Source organism: Pleurodeles waltl, chromosome 2_2 (genome assembly GCF_031143425.1).
Source record: "Pleurodeles waltl isolate 20211129_DDA chromosome 2_2, aPleWal1.hap1.20221129, whole genome shotgun sequence".
Taxonomy (NCBI): Eukaryota; Metazoa; Chordata; class Amphibia; order Caudata; family Salamandridae; genus Pleurodeles; species Pleurodeles waltl.
Genome location: NC_090439.1, coordinates 1,182,507,493 through 1,182,530,794, shown reverse-complemented (window position 1 = coordinate 1,182,530,794; position 23,302 = coordinate 1,182,507,493). Strand labels below are relative to the sequence as shown.

The window sequence follows — 23,302 nt, the reverse complement described above, 5'->3', positions numbered from 1 at the left end:
ACTCAAGTCTCAACAGTGGGTGGTTTGCCCACTGCTTTATCCTGGGGAGTGCAAAGCCACAGTCTCTCAAGTCTCGACAGTGGGTGGGTTGCCCACTGTTCAATCCTGGAGAGTGCAAAGCCACAGTCTCTCAAGTCTCTACAGTGGGTGGCTTGCCCACTGCTTTATCCGGGGGAGTGCAAAGCCACAGTCTCTCAAGTCTCTACAGTGGGTGGCTTGCCCACTGTTCAATCCTGGGGAGTGCAAAGCCACAGTCTCTCAAGTCTCTACAGTGGGTGGCTTGCCCACTGTTCAATCCTGGTGAGTGCAAAGCCACAGTCTCTCAAGTCTCTATAGTGGGTGGCTTGCCCACTATTCCATCCTGGGGAGTGCAAAGCCACAGTTTCCAAAGTAGATAACAGCTTCCACTGGTTCTGGAGGGGGACTGGTGCCCAGACTGGATTAGTCTCCCCGTGGAAGTTCCTGTCCCGTCACTGTCCCACCTGCCCATGGGATAACGATGCTTGATGTGGCGGCCTTTTCATTCTTCCCCGGCGCATGCCCTGTTCAGAGGTGCTTTGCCATGGCGGTTCTGGACTGTTCAGCGGTGCTTTGCCATGGCGGTTCGGGACTGTTCAGCGGTGCTTTGCCATGGCGGTCTCTGGACTGTTCAGCGGTGCTTTGCCATGGCGGTCTCTGGACTGTTCAGCGGTGCTTTGCCATGGTGGTTCTGGACTGTTCAGCGGTGCTTTGCTATGGCGGTCTCTGGACTGTTCAGCGGTGCTTTGCCATGGCGATTCTGGACTGTTCAGTGGTGCTTTGCCATGGCGGTTCTGGACTGTTCAGCAGTGCTTTGTCATGGCGGTCTCTGGACTGTTCAGCGGTGCTTTGCCATGGCGGTTCTGGACTGTTCAGCGGTGCTTTGCCATGGCGGTTCTGGACTGTTCAGCAGTGCTTTGCCATGGTGGTCTCAGGACTGTTCAGCGGTGCTTTGCCATGGCGGTTCTGGACTGTTCAGCGGTGCTTTGCCATGGCGGTTCTGGACTGTTCAGCGGTGCTTTGCCATGGTGGTTCTGGACTGTTCAGCGGTGCTTTGCCATGGCGGTCTCTGAACTGTTCAGAGGTACTTTGCCATGGCAGTCTCTGGACTGTTCAGCAGTGCTTTGCCATGGCGGTTCTGGACTGTTCAGCTGTGCTTTGCCATGGCGGTTCGGGACTGGGCATTGGTGTGTGGCATGACGTTCTCTGGACTAGGCATTGGTGTGTGGCATGACGTTCTCTGGACTGGGCATTGGTGTGTGGCATGACGTTCCCTCATTGCCCAGCAGGGCTGTGGCAGCCGGGGCCCTCCTGAGCACTGACTCCGGCGGTGGTCTCCTGACCAGTGACGATACTTGGGGCCTCCTGGGCACTGACTCCGGCGGTGGCGGTGGTCTCCTGACCAGTAACGATACTTGGGCCTTCCTGGGCACTGACTCCGGCGGTGGCGGTGGTCTCCTGACCAGTGACAATACTTGGGCCCTCCTGGGCACTGACTCTGGCGGTGGTCTCCTGACCAGTGACGAGACTTTGGCGCTCCTGGGCACTGACTCTGGCGGTGGTCTCCTGACCAGTGACGAGACTTGGGCCCTCCTGGGCACTGACTCCGGCGGTGGTCACCTGACCAGTGACGATACTTGGGCCCTCCTGGGCACTGACTCCGGCAGTGGCGGTGGTCTCCTGACCAGTGACTAGACTTGGGCCCTCCTGGGCACTGACTCTGGCGGTGGTCTCCTGACCAGTGACAAGACTTTGGAGCTCCTGGGCACTGACTCTGGCGGTGGTCTCCTGACCAGTGACGAGACTTGGGCCCTCCTGGGCACTGACTCCGGCAGTGGTCTCCTGACCAGTGACGAGACTTGGGCCCTCCTGGGCACTGACTCCGGCGGTGGCAGTGGTCTCCTGACCAGTGACGACGGTGCTGGCGGTGGCGTCCTGACCGCCGGGAAGGATGCCCCCTTCTCCGCTGTGCTGCTCACACTAGGCTGTGCAGACTTCCTCTGGCCCTTCCCCACCTTTGGAGGAGTCACAGCTGACTCTGCAATCCCCCTGGAGCCCCTGTGAGTTGTTTTGCCTCCAGGAGTCTTCACAGGGTTCCGTCGGCCACTTTCCAATTTCAGAGCCTTTACAGGGCGTGGGCTGCCAGTGCCTTGTCTCCGGGTCACACTGCCTGCCCTGGTGGCCGGTGCACTCCACACACCTTGAACAGGCACCACTGGTATTGGAGGCTTTTTGGCTGAGGCGCTACAACAGGACTGATGAATTGGAGGGGGGGGCAAAAAGGTCAACTTTACACAGGGACAATTTCTGACGAACACTGGGGTGGGTAGTTGGAGGGGGTCTGGGAGTGGAGGAAGAAGAGGTGGTTGTAGGAGGTGTCACTTTAGGTGTTTTGGATGCAGGTGCAGGTACTGGAGGCTGTCGTGAGGTGGATGGATGTTGGGTGTGTGGGTGCCCGCGTTGGTGTACTTTGGGAGGGGGCGTCACAGACACACTGGGAGAGGACACAGGGGACGTGTAAATGGGAGTGGAGGTGGTGAGTGCAGGTGAGCGGGGTGTGGTGCTGGGTGTACTGGTGCGAGTCCTAGTGCCTGTAAATGTAGTGCATGCAGGTGAGAGTGTAGACTACACTGGGAGGGAGGAGGGAGACGACGAGGAGGGGGACACAGTGGAGGCAGTGGATGTTGCTGTGTCTGCACGTGGGTGATGCTTGTGTGTGTGCCTGTGGGTTGTGTGGTGCCTATGTTTGCCTGAGCTACTTTTGTGGTTGAGGTGTGTGCATGCTGGTCTGATGGTGTGCTTGGGATAGGCTGGGGTACAGGGGATTGGGTCTGGGTGGAGGAGGTTGGAGGGGGGAGGCTAGACACAGGGACAATGGCTGCCATCAGTGCTGAGGCCAGAGAATGCAGGGTTCGCTGAAGGACAGCCTGACCAGAATGAATGCCCTCCAGGAATGCATTACCGTGTTGCAACTCCCTTTCTACACCCTGGATGGCATTCACAATGGTAGACTGCCCAACAGTAAGTGACCTGAGGAGGTCAATGGCCTCCTTACTGAGGGCAGCAGGGGTGACTGGGGCAGGGCCTGAGGTGCCTGGGGCGAAGGTGATGCCCACCCTCCTGGGTGAACGGGCACGGGGCGAACGCTGAGAGGCTGCTGGGAGGGCGGTGCTGGTAGGGGAGGTGGTGGCTGTACCTGTAGAAGTGGGGCGCACAGATGGTGCCGCCACCACAAGGGAGCTCCCATCGGCGGACGAGTCCGTGTCGCTGGTTGGTGATCCGGTGGCCGACGTGAAGCTCCCCTCGCCCTCCGTCCCACTGGTGCATTCTGAGTCCGTGGTGTGGCCCTCCATGGCCATGTGGGATGCAGCTCCCTCGTGCTCCGATGCCACTGTACCTCCGCCTCATGATGCTGATGAACAAAAGAACAGGGAGAGCACAAAAAGGGGAGTGAGACAGAAGAAAGACAGGTTGAGTGCATGGCATACCGCGACCATTAGCGGACAATACAGACACAGCAGCCACCTGCACTACGCCGTGCTCCTTCCCTCTACAGATGCAATTCCTGGGATCTGGCCTACATGGCTATGGTGGACATCTACACACATGGATGCCACAGGGGCATCTATACCTGTACTTGGCACTCTACTGCGGTGGGGTAGGGTGCCACATGCATTACGGAGGGGCCTAGTCTATCTATTTCTGCCTGGCCTAGGTACACCCACAGGCCTCCTCTCCCACCCAGACCCCTCCACTGCACGCAAATTCCGCTGAATGATAGTGTACCCACCCCCTTGTGTCTGTTGTGATGCCCTCAAGCGCCCATCCAACTCAGGGTAGGCCACCGCCAGGATCCTGAACATCAGGGGGGTCATGGGGCGACGGGCACCCCTCCCACGTTGGGAGGCCATCCCCAGCTGAGCCTCCACCGTCTTCTTGCTCCAGCGGCGAATGTCCTCCCATCGTTTACGGCAGTGGGTGCCCCGTCTCTGTTGGACACCCAGGGTACGGACGTCCTTGGCGATGGCACGCCAAATGTCCTTCTTCTGGTGGGCGCTGACCTACATGACATGCACAAGGGAAGAAGAGAAGTCATTAACAACCGCACCGTCAATGTGCATGGCCCCCCTCCCTATCCTAGCCATGTGGCACATTCATTCACATGCATTAATGTTCCCTGAACTCTGCCCCCTTCCCTCTTCCAACCAGCCCTCTCCACCCAGGCCTAGCCCATACAACGTGCTCCCTGTGTACTAACCTGTTGGTCTGGAGGACCGTAGAGTACCGTGTACTGGGGGAGGACCCCGTCTACTAGTTTCTCCAACTCCTGAGCAGTGAAGGCAGGGGCCCTTTCCCCAGACGCAGCAGCCATCGTCGCTTCCAGACCAAGGTCACAGCAGCACTTGCAGTGTAGGTCCTCTTCTGTCGAAGATCAGGTATCTCGTGATTGAACAGATAGAAAATGGCAGTGACATCCGCAGCGGTGACGTCCGCAGGGGTGCATATCATCACCGCCGGCGCACTTCCTCATTGGCTCCTGGGACCCATAGGGTCCAATGTTAACCAATGCAGCATTGTGCCACGGTCTACGACCGCCTACCGCGACAGTGTGCAACGCCAATGCAGTTACCCCACAATCCCATTGTCCCAGTTTAGAGGTCAGGCAGCCGCCATTTCAGGGCGTCACACATAGCTAGGCCTACACTCAACACACATACAGGAAGGGTTTTGTGTTTGGTGTTGTGTTCTGTGTAACTGTGGGTACATACCTGGAAAATAGTTGACTCGATCCTCGCTGTTGTCCTTCCTAGGCGCCGTCAGCTGGGACATTTGAGAAGATGGTGGAATCCTCCGGTGTACCGACCGCTGGTGGACCTGTTGACAATGGAAGAGCGACATTTAATCGTCACCTACAGGTTTGACCGTGTCACAATCCGGGAACTATGTACCCAGTTGGAGCCAGACCTGATGTCACCAATCCGCCATCCCACTGGAATCCCCCCTGATGTGCAGGTGCTGTCAGTGCTCCATTTTCTTGCTAGTGGGTCTTTTCAGACAACAGTGGCCATGACATCAGGGATGTCCCAGCCTATGTTTTCCAACGTGCTGTCCAGAGTGTTGTCTGCCCTGCTGAAACACGTAAGGAGATACATCATTTTCCCTGAGGTTGAAGATTTGGCTACAGTGAAAGGTGACTTGAATGCCCTTGGATATATCCCCAACGTCATAGGTGCTATTGATGGGATCCATGTAGCTCTGGCCCCCCCCCCACAGGAGTGAACAGGTGTACAGGAACCGGAAGAGTTATCATTCCATGAATGTACAGATGGTCTGTTTGGCAGACCAGTACATCTCCCAGGTAAATGCTATGTTCCCTGGCTCAGTGCATGACGCCTACATCCTGCGAAATAGCAGTATCCCTGATATGATGGGTCAACTCCAGAGGCACCGTGTGTGGCTATTAGGGAACTCTGGTTACCCCAACCTGTCTTGGCTATTGACCCCAGTGAGGACTCCCAGGACCAGGGCAGAGGAACGCTACAATGAGGCCCATGGGCGGACTAGGAGGGTGATCGAATGCACCTTCGGCCTCCTGAAGGCCAGGTTCAGGTGCCTCCATATGACAGGTGATTCCCTATTCTACTCACCGAAGAAGGTGTGCCAGATCATCATCGCCTGCTCTATGCTTCACAATCCTGCTTTGTGACGCCAGGTGCCTTTTCTGCAGGAGGATGGTCCAGATGACAGTGTTGTGGCAGCTGTGGAGCCTGTGAGCCTGTGGACAGTGATGAGGAGGAAGCTGAGGAAGAAGACAACGACAACAGGGAGTCAGTCATACAGCAATATTTCCAGTGACACACAGGTGAGAACATTTTCATTCATATCATTACATTAATCTTCACACTTCTTACTCTATCCTGTGTGTTATTTACTGGGATTATTTGGTAACTGAGTTGTTCCTTTCCATTACGGTTTCACAGGTGTGTTTACCAACATGTGTCATCTGCATGCATCCTTCAAGGACTTGTGATGTGTGACATTGGTATGTTGCCTTACCAACTAAAAAAGCATTTTGACACTGTCATTGATAATACATTTTACAAAATCATAGACTGACTCCAGAATGTTTTGTGGTTCAAGGGTGTATATTTAAGTGCTAAAAAATGGAGGGGGGTAGTTAAATGGTGATGGGTGATGGTGGAGGAATGTCCATGGCAGAGTCCAGTGTATTAGTCTCACAGGTGCACTGCCCATCTGGGCATAGGAAGTGGAGCTTGGGCAGTTAAAGTATGGACAGGGTAACAAAGTGGGGGGACAATCAGGGTGGTCTCATTTCTTGGCGGGGGTCTTGCCATCTTGCTCTGTCCTGTTCCTGGATCTCAGGGACCGCTTGCGGGGTGGTTGTCCGTCTGCAGGGGGTGGGGTGCTGGTGTGGTGGTCCTGTGGCGGGGCGTCCTGTCCACAAGCGCCGGCGGAGGTGGTGGGCAGTTCATCGTCCTGGCTAGTGTCAGGGGCCCCTTGGAGTGCCACGGTGTCCCTCAAGGTCTGCTGTATGTCCTTCAGCACCCCTACCATGGTGCCCAAGCCCAAATACTGTTCCTCCTGCAGGAGCTGGGTCTCCTGAAATTTGACCAGGACCGTCGCCATCGTCTCCTGGGAGTGGTGGCATGCTCCCATGATGGAGGATAGGGCCTCGTGGAGAGTGGGTTCCCTTGGCCTGTCCGCCCCCTGTCGCATAGCAGCCCTCCCAGTTCCCCTGTGTTCCTGTGCCTCCGTCCCCTGGACCGTGTGCCCACTACCACTGCCCCCAGGTCCCTGTTGTTGTTGGGGTGGTGGGTTATCCTGGGTTCCCTGTAGTGGTGGACACACAGCTGATTGACCTGTCCTGGGTACGGAGGTTTGGGCCCGCTGGGTGGGTGCTGTGCTGGTGTTACCAGAGGGTGGAAGGTCAGTGTTGGGCTGTGCCTGTGCAAGGGGAACCGACTGTCCCGAGGCCCACGATGGTCCGGGCTGGACATCAGGCTCCAGTAGGGCAGAGCTGCTATCGTCACTGTGGGCCTCTTCTGTGGGTGGAGTGGAGATGTCTGGACCCTCCGGTGTGGTGACGGTCCTTCGTGATCCTGCAGGGGCATAAGAGCATAATTATTGCATGTGTGTGTGTCATGGTGTGCAATGGGTGGGTGTTTGTGTACCCCAGTGCTAGCATTCCTGTGTGGGGACTTGTGTGATGATGGTTAGGGGGTTGTTCTGGGTATGTGCAGTGAGCATGCTTTGGTGAGTGGTGACCATGCTTAGTTGTGTCATGCAGGGCTTGGGGTTGGGATGTGTGGTTTGTGTTATTAGTACATTAGTGAGGAGTTTGAGTGATGGGTGAGGGGGTGAGGGTGGGGGTTTGTGATAGCATGCAGGTAGGGTGGGGGATATGATAGTTAAGATTTGACTTACCAGTGTCCATTCCTCCACCGACTCCTCCGAGGCCCTCTGGATGCATGATGGTCAGGACTTTCTCCTCCCATGTTGTTAGTTGTGAGGGGGAGGTGGGGGTCGGCCGCCAGTTCGCCGCCAGTCCACTGTACCGCGATGTTCTGCCTGGAGACCGCTGAACGCACCTTCCCCCGTAGGTCGTTCCACCTTTTCCTGATGTCCTCCCGATTTCTTGGGTGTTGTCCCACTGCGTTGACCCTGTCGACTATTCTGCGCCATAGCTCCATCTTTCTGGCTATGGAGGTATGCTGCACCTGTGAGCCAAATAGCTGTGGCTCAACCCGTACGATTTCCCCCACCATGACCCTGAGCTCCTCTTCGGAAAAGCGGGGGTGTCTTTGGCGTGCCATGGGGTGGTGTGTGTGATGTGTTAGGTGGTGTATGTGGTGATGAGTGTAGAATTTCTGGTCGTAGGGGTTTGTGGGTGATGTGGGTGTGTGTTTTATATTGTGTTGGGTGTGTGGGAGTGTTGTATGTATGTGTATCAGGTGTGTGTATTTTGAATTGTCCAATGTGGCGGTGTTTTGGAGATGTGTGTGTATTTTGAGCGCGGCGATGTGTACCGCCAATGGAATACCGCGGTTGAAAGACCGCCGCGTGGATTCGTGGGTCGTGATAGCATGGGCGTGTTTCTGTTGGCGTGGAGGTGGAGGTTTTGTTTTCGCCATTTTAACACTGACCTTTGGTGTGGCGGACTTGTGTGGGTGACTGAATTTCAGCAGATTCCGAAATGTGCGTCATAATAGCTGTGGTGGAATTCCGCGGGTGCGGTGGTGTATTGGCGGTCTTCTGCACGGCGGTAAGCGGCTTTTACCGCCAATGTTGTAATGACCCCATATATGTTTCAATAATGATTTTGATGAAGCGACTTCATCTTAGATAGCAAAGCGTGAGCTGCAATAACCAGGACAACACAACATAACAAGATAAAAATTGTGACAAAAAGAGTAAGGCATAAAAATAACGCTACGATATTGTCCCTACAATCAATAGACTAATTCCTACCTAAGTTTCAATAGAGTACAGCGTGTTAAGCTCTAAATCTGCCCTTCAGGTTCCCCTGGGAAGACATCATTCCCCCATACCTGAGCAAAGGCCTGTAGTCTGCGTTAGCATCTGTAGTGAACCAGTCAGCATATGGTCGTGGTTCTCTGGCTGGAATCTCCCTCTAACGTGTAAGGGACAGGAATGTGTTTTTATAATAAAACAGCTAATGTTCTGAGAAAATGTCCCTACATACAGATGTTTTCTATGAATGTCGGAGACTAAACTTATACTACGTTCACCGGCAATGTACCTTGCTGTAGCCTTGGAAAAAGTACAGAGTGAGCAAGAATGTTTTGTTTGAGAACAGAGTTCTGGTTTAGGCAAAACAGCTAGATAAACAGAAAATAAAACAAGACCATAAAAGTGGCTATTATAACAATAATAAAATAAAGCCAAATAAAATATATCTAGGTTAGAGTGCACAGCTGCTTGGCCTAGTGTGTTAAAATAATGTGCATGGACCTATAGCTAAAATGGCTACACAACAGCATTAAGTGAAGCAACTTAAATCCTCTAAATTGTCCTAGTGCAAAAATAGTTTTTGATTTTTAATTTGTACTAATTTCAATTAGTTCATTTTACTTATTGTTCTATATTACTGACCCAATTTTTGTAAAGTTTTTATTTGTGTGACCCAAAACTCAGGGATACCAGGGAGCTTGATCTGGCTAGCCTGCCCACACTCACTCTAGTTCAGCTTAGGGAGTTGTATAAGGACAGGGGATTACCGGTAGCTACTAACCTGAGAAAGTCAGAGCAGGCTAAGTCCCTGAAAGCCCGGCAGAGGCCCAGCAGGTAGGTACAGAGGAGGCTCCAGACATGGGAGAAGAGGGGGATGATGACTCTTTCAGCCACCCAGGGGAGGAGGAACCCTTAAATCTAACTGAGGAGAAGGGAGTGAGGTTATCCATCAACACTTTGACCAGGGGCCTGACTAGATCTTGGTGGAGAAGAGGACTTCCCACAGGAGAGGAAGGACTGTCCCTCAGAGAAAAAGAACTTGAGGCACAGTATACTACATAGCTTTAGAGGCAGAGACGTGTTCTAGAGAAGAAGAATTGGGCAAGAGAGAGATGGTGGCAGCAAAGTAGAGTTTGAGTGGTCCATGGTTGGTGTCCTGGGTTGGTGTACTTGACTCCAGGCTTCCCAAGGGGATTGACCAAAAATACCAGGAGGGTGATGACATCAATATGTGGCTGACAGTCTTTGTGAGGGTTCTCAGGATGTGAAGGGTTAGACCTCAGTACTTTTGTGAGAACTGATGTAGTGTCTGGGAAAGAGATGCTCCTGACCCTAGAAGAATATGAGGCAGAGTCTTAAACTCACATGAAGATACATCTCATCAAGAAGTTTGGTCTCAGTTTAGGTTATAGGGTAACAAAGTAAGTACTTATGAGGGGCTATTCAATTTAATCAAGAAGGAACACATCTTGAGTAATTGTACCTCCAAGAAGTTATGCTGGTATTTGGTTGACTCTAAGTTGTCTAGTCCCAGTGACCTTGAAGAGATAGCTGATGCTCGGTTGAGAACCACGGTTTCTGATAAACATCAGGGGATTGATCAGAAGAAGGGAAGACAAGATATTCCAGAGAAAAGCCCTGGGGAAAGATGATAAAAAGTCAAAAAAGTCCTCTCAAGATCCACACAAATCTTCACAAGGAGGAGAGGCTCAAGCCAGTCCACGTATAAGGGGAGGGTGTATCAGAGAAATCACTTTGATCCTCCTAAGGCAGGAAAGTTATTTGACCCTTCATTGGGAAGTGTTTTGACTGCTTGAATCCAGGACACAAATGAGGAGATGACGTCTGCAACAAGTAGCCCCCTATTGATGCAGTCCCAGGGGATTGCTAATACAGGTGTGGGGTGGAAGTTGGCCCAAAGATGGGGTCAGGATATATAGAGGTTACCTTAGTGTCTGTATGTGGGTAGATGTTGCAGCCCTCACTGCCTTACCTCCAACTGTAGGGAAGTACAGGCAGAGACCTAAGATCAACATGACTGTGGTTGAGGTTCTGAGTTCTGATGGTTATGGGCAAATTGGGTTCTCCAGGGCAGATCCGACCTGGTGTATTCCACAAGATACCTTATGCAGACAGCAGAGCCAAGGTCCATTCAATGGCTATGATGAGCTTTGAATGGGGAGGTGTGGCAGATCCTTTGGAAGTTAGTTGTGTCTCCTGCCTTCCCAGTAGAGTGTCTACTAGGAATTGATTTTGAAGCATCTGAATAGTCAGAGGTGGAAAGAAAGGTCCATGCGCAGATGCAGACTTTCCTGAGCATATATGTGCTGTGACCAGGTCACAAGCTGCACAACAAGGAAATACAGGACACTTGGACTATAGAACAATTGACCAAGCTCCAGAAGAAAGAGAAATGGTCTGGTGAGCCAGCCAAAGAAACTCATGAGGTGCAGGAGGAATCCAATCATGATGGGGAAGATCTGACCTCTGTGTTAGAGACTCCACCCCTGCAAGGTCTGCCTGACCTGACAGAGTTACAGGGAGCCAGTGGACCCACCAGGATAGACTTGTGCCAGGCACAAAGAGAGCAAGATGATGTGAGTGAATTCCACAGTGCCTACTGGGAGGGTGGAGTTCTCTATACTGAGGCAAGGGACCCCAAACCAGGGGCAACCAGGAGAGTGGTGGCCTCCCAGAAGTGTGAAGTTTCCTCCTCTCCTTAAACTATTACATCTCCTTGGCAGGACAGTTGGGGCAAGCCAAGACCAGGAATAAGCTTGTCAACCATTTCTATTTGCCCAACATGTCTGCCAAAGTGAAGGAGTTCTGTTGCTCCTGTCACCTGTCAGGCCAGGGGCAAGACAGGGGGCAATCACAAACAGCTGCCAGTGAGTGGGACTCCCTTTGAGAATGTGGGAATTTAATTTATTGGTTCTCTAGACCCACCATTACCTCAGATACATTTTGGTGGAAGTGAACTATGCCAGCAGGTATCAAGAAGCAATACCCCTCAGAACAGTCATTGCCTTACAGTGGTTAGAACCCTATTTGGTGTGTTTACCAGGGTGGGTATCCGAAATGAGCTGGTTTCAGAGAGGGACACAAATTTTATGTCTGCATATTTGAAGGTGATGTGGGATGAATGTACAAGTTTACCCCCCGTATCATCCCCAGACAAATGGTCTAGTGTAAAGATTTAGCATGATCCTGAAGGGCATGATTACACGTTCGTCTGACAAACTCAGGAGCAGATGGGATGTTCTCCTCCAATGTCTGCTATTTGCATAGGACTTCAGCTCCTTTGAGTTACTGCTAGGGCACCTTGTAAGAGGCCCATTATGCTTGGTGAAAGAGTCATAGGAGAAACATCTCAAAGAGTCCAAGCAGAATATGCTTGAACATGTGCTAGGCTTGCAGTGTTGCATGCAGAGTACATAAAGACGGCAAGCTGCAACCTGGAGGCCAGTAAATAGCTCTGAGTACCATCCAGGTCAGTTGGTGCGAGTGTTGGAGCCTGTTGCTCTTAGGGCCCTCCACGAGAAATGGACTGGGTCCTACCCAATTCTGGAAATAAAGGGTGGGGTTCACTACATGGTGGACCTTCAATCAGTTTTTGTACAGCGCGGCTACTCATCCATGAGGGTATCAAGGCGCTGGGGGGATAGAAAGTGCCTCATCTGAAGAGCCACATCTTGAAGTTCTACCTGATGATGCTGAGCGACGGGCTTTGTCTGAGGTGCAGGGGGAGGTCGTTCCAGCTCTTTGCTGCAATGTAGGTGAAGGATCATCCTCCGCAGGTAGTTTTGCGGATGCGAGGCATGGTGGCCAGGGACATCTGGGCAGAGTGGAGGGATCTGGCGGGGGTGTGGAAGGAGCGGCGGTGGTTAAAGTAGGCTTGTCCTGCATTGTGAATTGCCTTGTACATGTGGGGGAGTAACTTAAACTTCTCAACGGTAGTCAGCGGAGGATCCTCAAGTTTTGGGAGATGTGTTCTCCGCGAGGGAGGTCCAGACTGAGTGTAGCGGCGTCGTTCTGGATGAGTTGTAGTTTTTTGATGTTTCTAGTTTAGGTGCTGGAAAAGAGGGCGTTGTCATATTCGAGCTTCCTAGTGATTGAGGCGTGGGTGACTGTCCTGCGACAGTCTGCTGGGATCCATCTGAAGAACCTCCAAAGTTTGCGGAGAGCGTGCCAGCAGGAGGATGCAACTGAGTTTACCTGGCGGGTCATGGATAGGGAGGAATCGAGGATGATTCGTAGGTTCCGGGCATGCTCAGTCGATGCAGGGGGGGCGCTGATGGATGTGGGCCATCAGCAGTCATCCCAAGCTGAGGTGGGATTTCTGAAGATGATGAGCTCAGTCTTGTTGGAGTTGAGCTTGAGGCAGATTCCTGTCATCTAGGTGGCGATGGCTTTCATTCCTGAGTGGAAGTTTCTTCGGGTTGTGTCCGGTTCTTTGGAGAGGGAAATGGTGAGTTGTGTGTCATCGGCATATGACCCGATGTTCATACTGTGGCTTCTGATGATGGCAGCGAGAGAGGCCATGAATACGTTGAACTGTGTAGCACTCAGTGAGGACCTTGGGGTATTCCGCAGTTGACTCCTGTGGGTCTGGAAATGTAGGGCGGGAGTCTGACCCTCTGCGTCCTCCTGGAGAGGAAGGAGTGGATCCATTCCAGGGCTTTTCCGTGGATTCCTATGTCGTGGAGTCCGGTTCGCAGAGTGATGTGGGAGACCGTGTCGAAAGATGCTAGGAGATCGAGGAGTATGAGCGCTGCAGTGTGGCCGCGGTCTAGGAGTAATCGAAAGTCGTCAGTGGCTGCCAGGATGCTGTCTCCGTGCTGTGCTTGCTGCAGAAGCCAGACTGGGAGCTGTCCAGAGAGTTGGTGGTATGAATGAAATTGCATAGTTGTGCGTTGATTGCTCTCTCTGGGATTTTGGCGGGGTAGGATAGCAGCGGAGTGGGCCGGAAATTCTTCTGATGGGTCAGTCGACGGTTTCTTCAGGAGAGGGCGTATTTCAGCGTGTTTCCAGTCCTCAATGAAGGTGCCAGTGTTGATGAGCAGTTGATTGTCTTCCGGAGCTCGGGGGCGATAAATGTGCTAACTCCGATTTATATGTGGTAGGGGCAGGGGTCTGTAGGTGCTCCGAAGTGGCTGCTGTTCATGATGCTGACTGTTTCCTCTGTGGTGAGTGTGGACCAGCTGTGGATGGTCTGGGAAGATTCTGGGGGTATGGGTAGTGTCACAGGTTCCTGTGCCAGGATTTTCCGGGAGAGACTGTCATAGATGTCCTGGATCTTGTGGTGGAAAAAGGTGGGGAATTTGTTGCAGAGGTCTTATGATGGGGGATGCTGGTGAACTAATTAATGACCGAGAAGTGTTCCTTAGAGTTCTGTGTGGGTGAGTTGATGCTCTCCCAGAGTGCATCCTTCCTTGAGTTCTTGATTTTTCGTCGGTGGGCAGCGGTTGTGGCTCGGAATGAGGTGAGGTCTTCACTTTCTTAGGCACGTGTTTGGCCGATGTCAGCAGGAGGGGGCTAGAGTGTCAGCACATTTGGTGATCCATGCGTTGAGATTGTGCGCTGCTGTGTTGGTGTCGTCAAAGGGAGGAGGGAGGGATTTGGTGAGCGATGAGGTGAGTTGCTCATTGGTGATTTCATTCCATTTACTGTGAGGGGTTCTGGGGGTGCAGGTGTGGCTGCTGGGTGCGGTGATTGTGAAGTGTATGCAGCGGTGGTCAGTCCAGTCTGGGGTGGAGATGGTCTCGATGGTGATCCGGTTGCTTGAGGTGAAGATGGGGTCCAGTGTGTGTCCTGTTATGTGTGTGGGTACAGAGATCAGCTGTCTGAGGCAGAGGGTGGCTAGGTTGTTGAGTAGAGCAGTGGTGTTTGGGTCGGTGTCGTCCTCGAGGTAGAAATTTAGGTCACCGAGAAGGAGGTAGTCGACTAACGCCAGGGCCTAGGGGGGTAGTGATGTCTACGATGTCGTCAATGAAAGATGGGAGGGGGCCAGGTGGCCTGTACATCAGGGTGCTGCAGTTGGAGTGGACCAGGGAGAGAAGCATTGTTCTTCTGGGACAGCCTTGACACGTAATGACGACTTGTGTACGATGGCGAGTCCTCCGCCCAGGGGGGAGGACCGGTCCCTCCTTAGGATGCTGTATCGATTGGGAATAGCGATGGCGATGTCTGGTTCCGAGGAGGGTTGGTCCAGGTCTTGGTAAGGAAGGCGATGTCCGGTTGGGTGGTGTCGATCAAATCCCAGAGTTCGGTGGCATGTTTGTGGAGGAAGGGGATGTTCAGGAGCAGGCGGTTGATGGAGTTGTGGAGGCTCTTGGTATCTTTGTGTGCAGAGACTACCTTCAGCTTGTTGAGGCTGGTGATGATGTTGCAGTTCCTGCAAGGGATGAGGCACAGGGACAAGACTACAGGTGGAGGAGGGCCTCGAACTGAGAGTCAGGAGACTCTCAGTTCGTCCCAGGCTAAAAGCAGAGGCAACAGCAGCAGCCAGATGAGCTAGGGAGGGCAACAGATGTTGACCAGGAGGTCAACCTCATGAATCCCCTGTCAGGTCCTAAATGTTAACAGTCCTTAGCCACACCAAGACAGAACAGACATGACCATATTGATGGTCACTGATGAGGGAAGATCGGAGGAGAGTGAACCTCTGCCATAGCTCCTCTCTACCAATGTGCAAGATGGATCAGTGTAGGGAGTTGTACTCTCTCCCAAGCTGACAGACCAGCAGCAAAAAGATGGCAAACACATGTGTTGGAGCATTTTGCTGGGCTCTTCTCCTTGACCCCTGGACTCACCACTTGATATGTTCATGACAATGACACTGGTGACAGCTTACCTTAGAGGCAACATTAGGTTTAAGTAGATGTTGGAACTAGTGACAATTGAACCCTCTGCTTTTCCCTGGGTCAGTCCAGTGATGTTGGTACCCAAACCTAATCCCCAAGGTAGGAAGAAAGAGTTAAAATTATGTCAGTGACCTGGTCAGTGATAGCATAGCTCCACCGGCAAGGGAAGCATTCTGTTCCCTGAACTCTGATCTCTGTCAGTAGTCCGAGGCCCTCCTTTAACCGCAGGCTTCTACAAGGCGACTCATCCCTGGTGTCTAGTGGGAGAGCTCTGCTCCTCTGCTAGGCTGCCCTCTGCCTCTTTTCTCTTTTCTCCTCTGTAGGAGGCTGGACATCCTCATATTTATTCTTTATGTGCTGTTCTTTTGTGCCTTTCACTTTCTGCGCTTTCTCTCTTTTTGCCTTGTTTTTTTCCCTCACTCCGCTGTTTAACACATTTCTCATGCTCTTCCCCCTCTCTCCCTGCTGCTGCTGCCCCTGCGGCCCTGCGGCCCTGCCCCCCTCCTCTCTCCTGTTCCTACTTACTGCTGCTGCTGCCTCTGCAGCCCACCCCCCCTCTCTAATTCCCTCTTCCAGCGCTGCTGCCCCCATTGCTCTGCCCCTTTTTTTGCACCGTTTCCTGCTCCCGCCTCCCAGCTGTCCTCTCCTCCCCCTCCCTACTTAATGGCGGCCGCTGCATGACCATATAGCGAATGCGCGCAACAGGTGCACCACTGGCATGCCTAAGGCAAGCCTGTCTGGGCCTGTCCATGACCCAAACACGACCAGCGCCAGGACCCCTGGTCCTGCCACCCACCGCTTCCACATATCAGCAGCACTCATCTCACTGACCCAATAACAACTGCAAGCAAGCATCATCAGCTAACACCCACGGTCCTTTCAGCTGCCTCCGCTGCCGCCTAACTTACAGCACCACCAAGACCTTGGAACAAGCACAACCCACCCACAACAACACTCCAACCCCGAAAACTCTGAAGTGCATTCTCCACAACAGGTTAAACCCCATTTTCATACTTTGCTTGTCTCTATAATCCAAAGGAAAGCAAAACTGCACCCTAGGGAAGTTTTCTATCGATGTAATAATTAGGTGCCCCTACAGACAAAACAGTAACTCACATTGACTTTCCCTATTAGTGTACATTAATATTATAAGACATACTCAACATCAATACCTAATCCAGCAGCGCCCTCACTTGGCAAGTTGCCTGTGCTCAGTTTGTTGGCTGTGCAGGACCGTACGCTCCAACGTGCAACCCACAGACTTGTGCACACCTGTCAAGGGACCCTTACCCTTGATGCACCACATCAGCCTTATGTTAAAAGGCACACACTGGTGGTAAACACATGCAATCCTTTTGTCGTGTGAAACACATGTAGTGAGACTCATCCTCACTTAAAAGTCAAAAGCTGGGGGAGGAGAAGAACAAAGACATCTGAGTAAACTGAACCACCAGAACCCAACTGCAAGAAATATAAGTTAAATTGTAAATATTACAATGGTCTTTAGATGATAATGGGCCTGATTTAGAGTTTGGCAGAGGAGGTTACGTCATCACAAATGCGCAGGATATCCCGTCCACCTCATTACAATTCCAGTACAGCCGATGGACCTTGCAAAATGGCAAACAGGATATGTGCAGTGGTTGTGATGGAGAAGCCCCTCTGCCAAACTCTAAATCAGGCCCAATATTTATTAAACTAGTATTATATTACTGTTCTGGTTATGGTTATTGTTGGTGTCAAACAATGTAAGTTATTTGAAATTTTAGTCAGATATATTTGAATTCTGCACCTATCTATCTAACTCATTGAACTTTTATACACCAGGTTATTGCCAGGAATTTGTTTTTATAATACTTAGCATATGAAAGGTGTTAAAGATTATAGGTGAATGGTGTAGATGTTAAAGTGTTAACGTGTGCTTATATTAGTGGTAAATGAGTGCATTTATTGTATGTTTTAAGGGATTGAAAAGTTTTCTTAAGAGTAAATTAATTTCAGATGGAAGTTGTGATATTAATATAATGGTCCAGTGTTATTTCATGCTTACATACAAAAGCCTCTACCTTACTGTTTTAAATTATATTTGGGCTCATTAGAGCCAGATACTCAAGGCATCTTATGTGACAAAGCTACAAAAGTCGTATTCTTGTTCACAACCTTTCGAGGAGAGGCCAAGCCTTTGAGAAACACAAATCCCCATATATGTTTTAGTCCTCCCTTTATAGTGCCTGTATACAGCTTGCAACAGATAAATCTGGTACTTAAAAAAATTAACCCCATTTTGTGAGGAAGCAGCTAATCCAAATAATTGTTGCCTCGAACAGAGCTATTCAAAGATAATCTAATTCTCTAACAAACTCTAAAGGCCAAAGCCTTTTCCCTGCACAGTGGCCTTTGTAGAGAGGCCAATCCAACAAAAAACAGTGTCTTTGTGGACTTCCTTTGCTGTATAAAAAGTTGTCTGAAGATAGGTCAATACCTTAGTAACTCCTACTGCTCACAGCCTTTCCCTTGGATAGAGGTCCTTGCAGACAGGCTAGTCTCACTCCGTACCATACTATGCACAGCCTTCGCCCTGCAAAAATGTGTTTGTGGACAGGTCATTCCCACATAACACTAGTACTACAAGCAGGTATTGCCCTGCACAGAGATGATTCCAAGCACACACGTTTCCCACCAAGTACTTGAACACTGATCCCAGATCTTTCATACTTTAACACAGCACAACACAGCAAGGGACCTTGCTGTGTGAAAAGGAAAGGGTAGATCTGCTCTATATGTAACATCAGATGGTGCATTCCTGTCCTTTCATTGTGCTGGCACACTTTTGGCTGCCTAGTAGCAAAGCAGGCACACTTGAGTCATGGTGCAAGGGTGCCTGCGTTGCAGGCAATTTTGTTTTTGCGAAAAAAGGGACACCCTCTTGCAGAAAATGAACCCTAAGAGGCATTTGCCTCTTTCTCTGTATGCTGCACAATGCACTACATGTAGAAGAGGAAAGAATGAAGAGATATGAAGATATTTAACCTCATCACACCTCACTTGGCAAGGTGAAGCATTTTGATGCAGTCCCAAGCTAACCTCTAATTGAACTTCTGGAACTGCACTATGATCCATGGCTGGATGCGTTGGGAACCAGTTATCAATTTGTGGAGCCTTGCATTACTTCAGATTTATCAAGTTTTGCAGGGACAGACAAGGTCGCTTTGCGTGGCTTGATCAATCTGAAGTTAGTGTTATGTTGTCCTTGCACTCCTTTGCATGGAGCAAGGCATAACTCTGTTATAAATATGGTCCCGAGGCTTCACCCAGAGCAAAGGTTCTTGCAGTCAGGCTATTCCTTCAGCCAGTTCTACTATGCACAGCATTCACCTTGTACAAATGTCTTTAGGGTTTGGCTAAGCCTCAAAAAAACAAACTATGCATAGTCTTCACCACTCAAAGAGCTGCTTCTAACAGTCACACACCTAACCTGCAATGAATAGTGTTCAGCCTGCACAGCCTTCACTCTGCAGAGAGATTGTAGGAGTCAGCCTAGTCCGTCAACAAATGAAATTAGGCAAAATTTGTATTCAGCTCAGAGGTCTTTGTGGACAGCTTAGTACCCTACCAATGTGTTCTACACAAAGTCTTTGCCCTGGACAAAGTTGTTTGTGGACGAGCCACTCTGCCACTAAATCCTACTATGCACACTTTTGTTCCTCTATATCAGTCCTTGGAGACAGATCCACATCAAACCATGCTAAGCATTCTGCAGTTTTTTTTGCAGACAGAACAATCCCTCAACCAAACCAACTACATAGAGCTTTTGCCCTGTAGCAACCTGTCTGTAGAAAGGCCATTCCAATGTCAAAGCACACTATGTGCAGACTTTCCTCTGCTCAGAAGTGATTTCATATGACAAGCCCCGCCTAACATAGAACACAAGTAATTTGCCTTGTGCAAAGTTTCTTGTGGTCAATCCAGTCACTGAGCCAATCATACTACGCACAACTTTGTACAGAGGTCTCTGAAAAGATGCCAGCTCATATAAAAAAGTACTATACATACCCTTAACACTGCACAAATGGGCTAGTGGACAGAGCAATCCCTCACCAAACTCTACAATGGATAGGATTCACCCTGTACAGTCTTCATCCTGCACAGAGCTAATTGGAGACAACCTATTGCCTCAACAACACTCCTTTCATCAAGAACACAGGTCTTTGCAGATAGGGCAGTTCAACACCAAAACTTTCTATGCACAGCTATAACTCTGCTGAGTGGTTCTTGCAGACAGGCCATCGCCACAACAAATTATAATGACCCTATCCCCTGCCCTTTGCAGAGGTATTTGAGGACGGGCCATTCCCACCTCAAACCCTACTGTGGTCAAAGTTTGCCATGCATACATGCGTTTATAGACAGGACAGTTCCTCAAGTGCACCCTGGAATGCACAGCCTTCACAGAAAATATTACAGACATCCATGTACCTCTATATATTCTAGTACAGACAGTTTTCCCTTTGTAGGCAGGTTTTTGAGTATAGGCTATTTCCACACAAAACCTTACTATGCACAGCTTTCACAGTTCACATAGGTTCATGCAGGCTGTCTAGTTTCCCAACACATCCTGCAATGTGCTGCCATTATCCAGTAAAGAGGTATTTACAGATAGGCCATTCCTACCTTAAATCCTACTATGCACAGCCTTTGCCCGGCGCAAACATGTTTGAGTACAGGCCAGTCCCCCACAAAACAATAGTATGTACAGTCTTCATCTTGAACATACATTGTTGCAGCCAGCTCAGTACCTCCACACACAGCCATTTACCCTGTAATTACATGTTTGCAGACAGGCGAGTCCAACACAAAACCTCACTATGCACAGGTTGTATCCTGTACAGAGAATCTAAAGAACATATGAGTCCCTCAAAAAACCCTACAATGCACATTTCATTAGTTTATCCTACCCAGAAGCCCTTGCAAATCTCAAACTTTGACTAAAAACACATAGGCCCATAATTATATTTTTAGCGCTGCATTTGCATCATTTTTTGACGCAAAAGCGGCACAGACTTACAAAATACAATTGTATAAAGTGGCCAAGTCCTCACATTCACCATGCTGCATTATGAGGAAAAGCTGTTTCTCTGGACAATCATTTCCTTGTACAGAATTCTTCAAGGAGATGCTAATCTTCCCTCTGAGACAAGCACAACTATAAGTTCATGTGCCTCCTAGATTCAAGTATTGCTGAGTAAAGAGGTCTTTACAGAGAGGTCACTTCCTCAAAGCACTCAGTTGTCATTATGTGAGTAAGCTACTTCATTGTAGAGGTTTTTACTGTGTAATGAGACCTTTCAATAGTATGGGGTGGATTTAAAGACATTTGACACAACGCAACACAGTAAGACAACTTTCTACTAAGATATGGTACATTCCTGCTCTCCCTCTATGCTGGTGCACTGAAATCACCCTAGCACCAATGCAGGGATCCTTGCACCATGGAGCAAGGGTGTCTGTATTACAGGCAGGATTGTTTTGGTGCAGGAAGGGACATCTTAACAGCACAGGTGGAAGAATATCTCGGACATCCTTTCAGGTTAAGGACCAGCCTAAGCTCACTGTACCAAGGTCTAAACGTGCACCCCAGAAATAACAAACACACATGGCTAACCAGTAGCCATTGCATATGGCCTTTAAGGATCTCACATTCACCTTTCATAAGGTTAAAAGAGATACACTCTGGAACATCATGCTTACCCGAGGGGTAGAATGAGATATTGTTTTTTAAAGAAATCTACATATAAACCTGCATCAGTGTGAAACAGACAGGATGCCTTTTGTGCTGAATCCTTTAACACCAGCAGGGGACATTAGACAACATTGTATTTTATCTCCTTTACTATTTACCCTACGTTTTCATCACTTGGAGGCATCCTTAGTAGCAGAAGGATGGGATATGCCCTATGGTGGTTCTCAGCCGATCCCAGCACATCTGTATACTGAATATGTGGTCTTATTGTCTGAAACCACTTTGGGGGATACAACACATGCTGTGTTGATTTGAGTATCAACTTTGGAAAACCCCATGCTATGGTATTGGGTCTTAGATCAACCAAAATGACATTGTTCAACATTAAAGAGGATGCCATTATTAGAGTTGATTCATTTAGTTATCTGGGGGTGCTCTTCAAACACACTGATTCCTGGCCCCCATTAACAATCTTGAAAAACAAACACTGGCAAGTTTTAGTGCCAGGCTGAGTATGAAACCAGTAAAGGCCCTATTAAAGATATATACAGCTAATTGTGTGTTTGCTTTCTCTTATGGCAGAGACATCTGGGGGTATTCAAATATCTAAAAAATACAAACAGTGGATAATCACTTTTTGCTTGTGGTGACTGATTTCCCTTCCACACAGTAGCCCATAATATATATTATACAAGGAATTATGTCTGGGTTATATGTGCGATCTGCTGCCCTTTGCCCCTTCTTAAATTGGATCCCAGTTTAGATTAAGAAAGAAACTGCTTTTAATTTGGTGAAATTGAGAGATTGTCTTAACCTTGACAATAACTTTAGCATCCCATGACTGAGCTATAGAAATCTGAATTTCTCAACACTGTGTTGCCATGGCCGATTTTCAAACCACAGGTGTATTTTCAGATCAGACTTTAGCTGGTGCAAAAAACATTTTGGTTTGATGTTGATGAGATGCCCTGAACTACAGAAACCCTCAGTAAGATCATATGTTTTATTGCAAACTTCACATTGTTTATATATTACTGCTGTTTTGTTGATTTGCTATTTTTAAATAAAATAAACAAAATGTCTCAATGTCATGGAGAACATCAGTAATGGGTACTTACTCTCCACAGACCCATGGTGGACCATCAAAACTTGATAAGTCATCCCCGATATAAACATTGAATGTGTTTATATGTACGATTCCTCCCACCATGAGGTCTCCCTCCTTGTAGTAGGATGGTTTGTCACTGCTTCTCAGCGTGCAGCCATCAGAGTAAGTATGAACTTCACAGGAAGCACAAAGGAAGATCATGGAGAGAAACGCAAACCGCATTGTGACTTTAACAAGGGTGTGATCAGAACATTCTTTGTGGGTGGTTTCCACAGACATGATTTGGCAGCAGGAGTTCTGAGCTGGTGTCTTCTGTTGCTGGTAAACCATCAATGACTCTTGACGCAACCTCTGCCCAAGAGGGCTCTCAACAACATCCTGTGAGTTGGATAAACAGACATGCAGGTGACTCACACATATCTACATATGGATGGAGAGACTGAACTCTCATGTGTCATTTCATTCTATGGTTTCCAAAAGCCCAACAAAGGCCTGAAATGAGAGACACAATCATTGTTATCTTTCTAACCAGACATGCTTCAGCCTTAGAACTGCTATCTTGTTGGTAATCAGACATTCTTTAGCCATATCATTTACCTCTCAGTGTTAACCAGACCTCCTTTAGTGCAATGATTGTACCCTCTTGTCTCTAACCAGACCCCCGCTCTATCATTGAACTCTTGCTACTAACCCCTTTTCTTTAACCGCATGAGTTGTGCAACTGAGGCTTTGAAAATGAGCAACAACCTCAGAAATCTCCTTCCTCATGAAAGAGACAACAGTCCATCAAGATGAAAATGGGGAAGACACTGTCTTATGCACATAGCTAGGGAATGTGTGTCTTGTGCTCTTCTTTCAGATCCCTTAATCCAGAATGTTCATGGAGAATTCCCCTGAGAAAGTGAACTGTTTATCTAAAGGTGTGTGTGTGTTCAAGCCTTTTTTGAAGGATGCATCTTACCACTGCCCAGGTACCAGGTCACTGAGTACTACTGGGGGCTCATTGTATAGCTCATCAACGCCTAAGGAGGGGTCGAGTATGTGCTACAAATAACCCGAGAAACACAAGGACATGACAAT

At 49.5% G+C, this 23,302-nt stretch overlaps 1 protein-coding gene across 1 annotated transcript in view; it reads right to left on the bottom strand.

Annotated features, from left to right (window-relative positions):
• The window catches only part of LOC138279125 (vomeronasal type-2 receptor 26-like), a 157,389-nt gene extending 134,945 nt beyond the window's left edge, over nt 1-22,444 (bottom strand). Inside the window, exon 1 of the mRNA XM_069219374.1 lies at nt 22,233-22,444. Coding sequence (XP_069075475.1) covers nt 22,233-22,444 — 212 coding nt within the window. The remainder of the gene's footprint in view (nt 1-22,232) is intronic.
• Between the last annotated feature and the right edge of the window lie 858 nt (nt 22,445-23,302).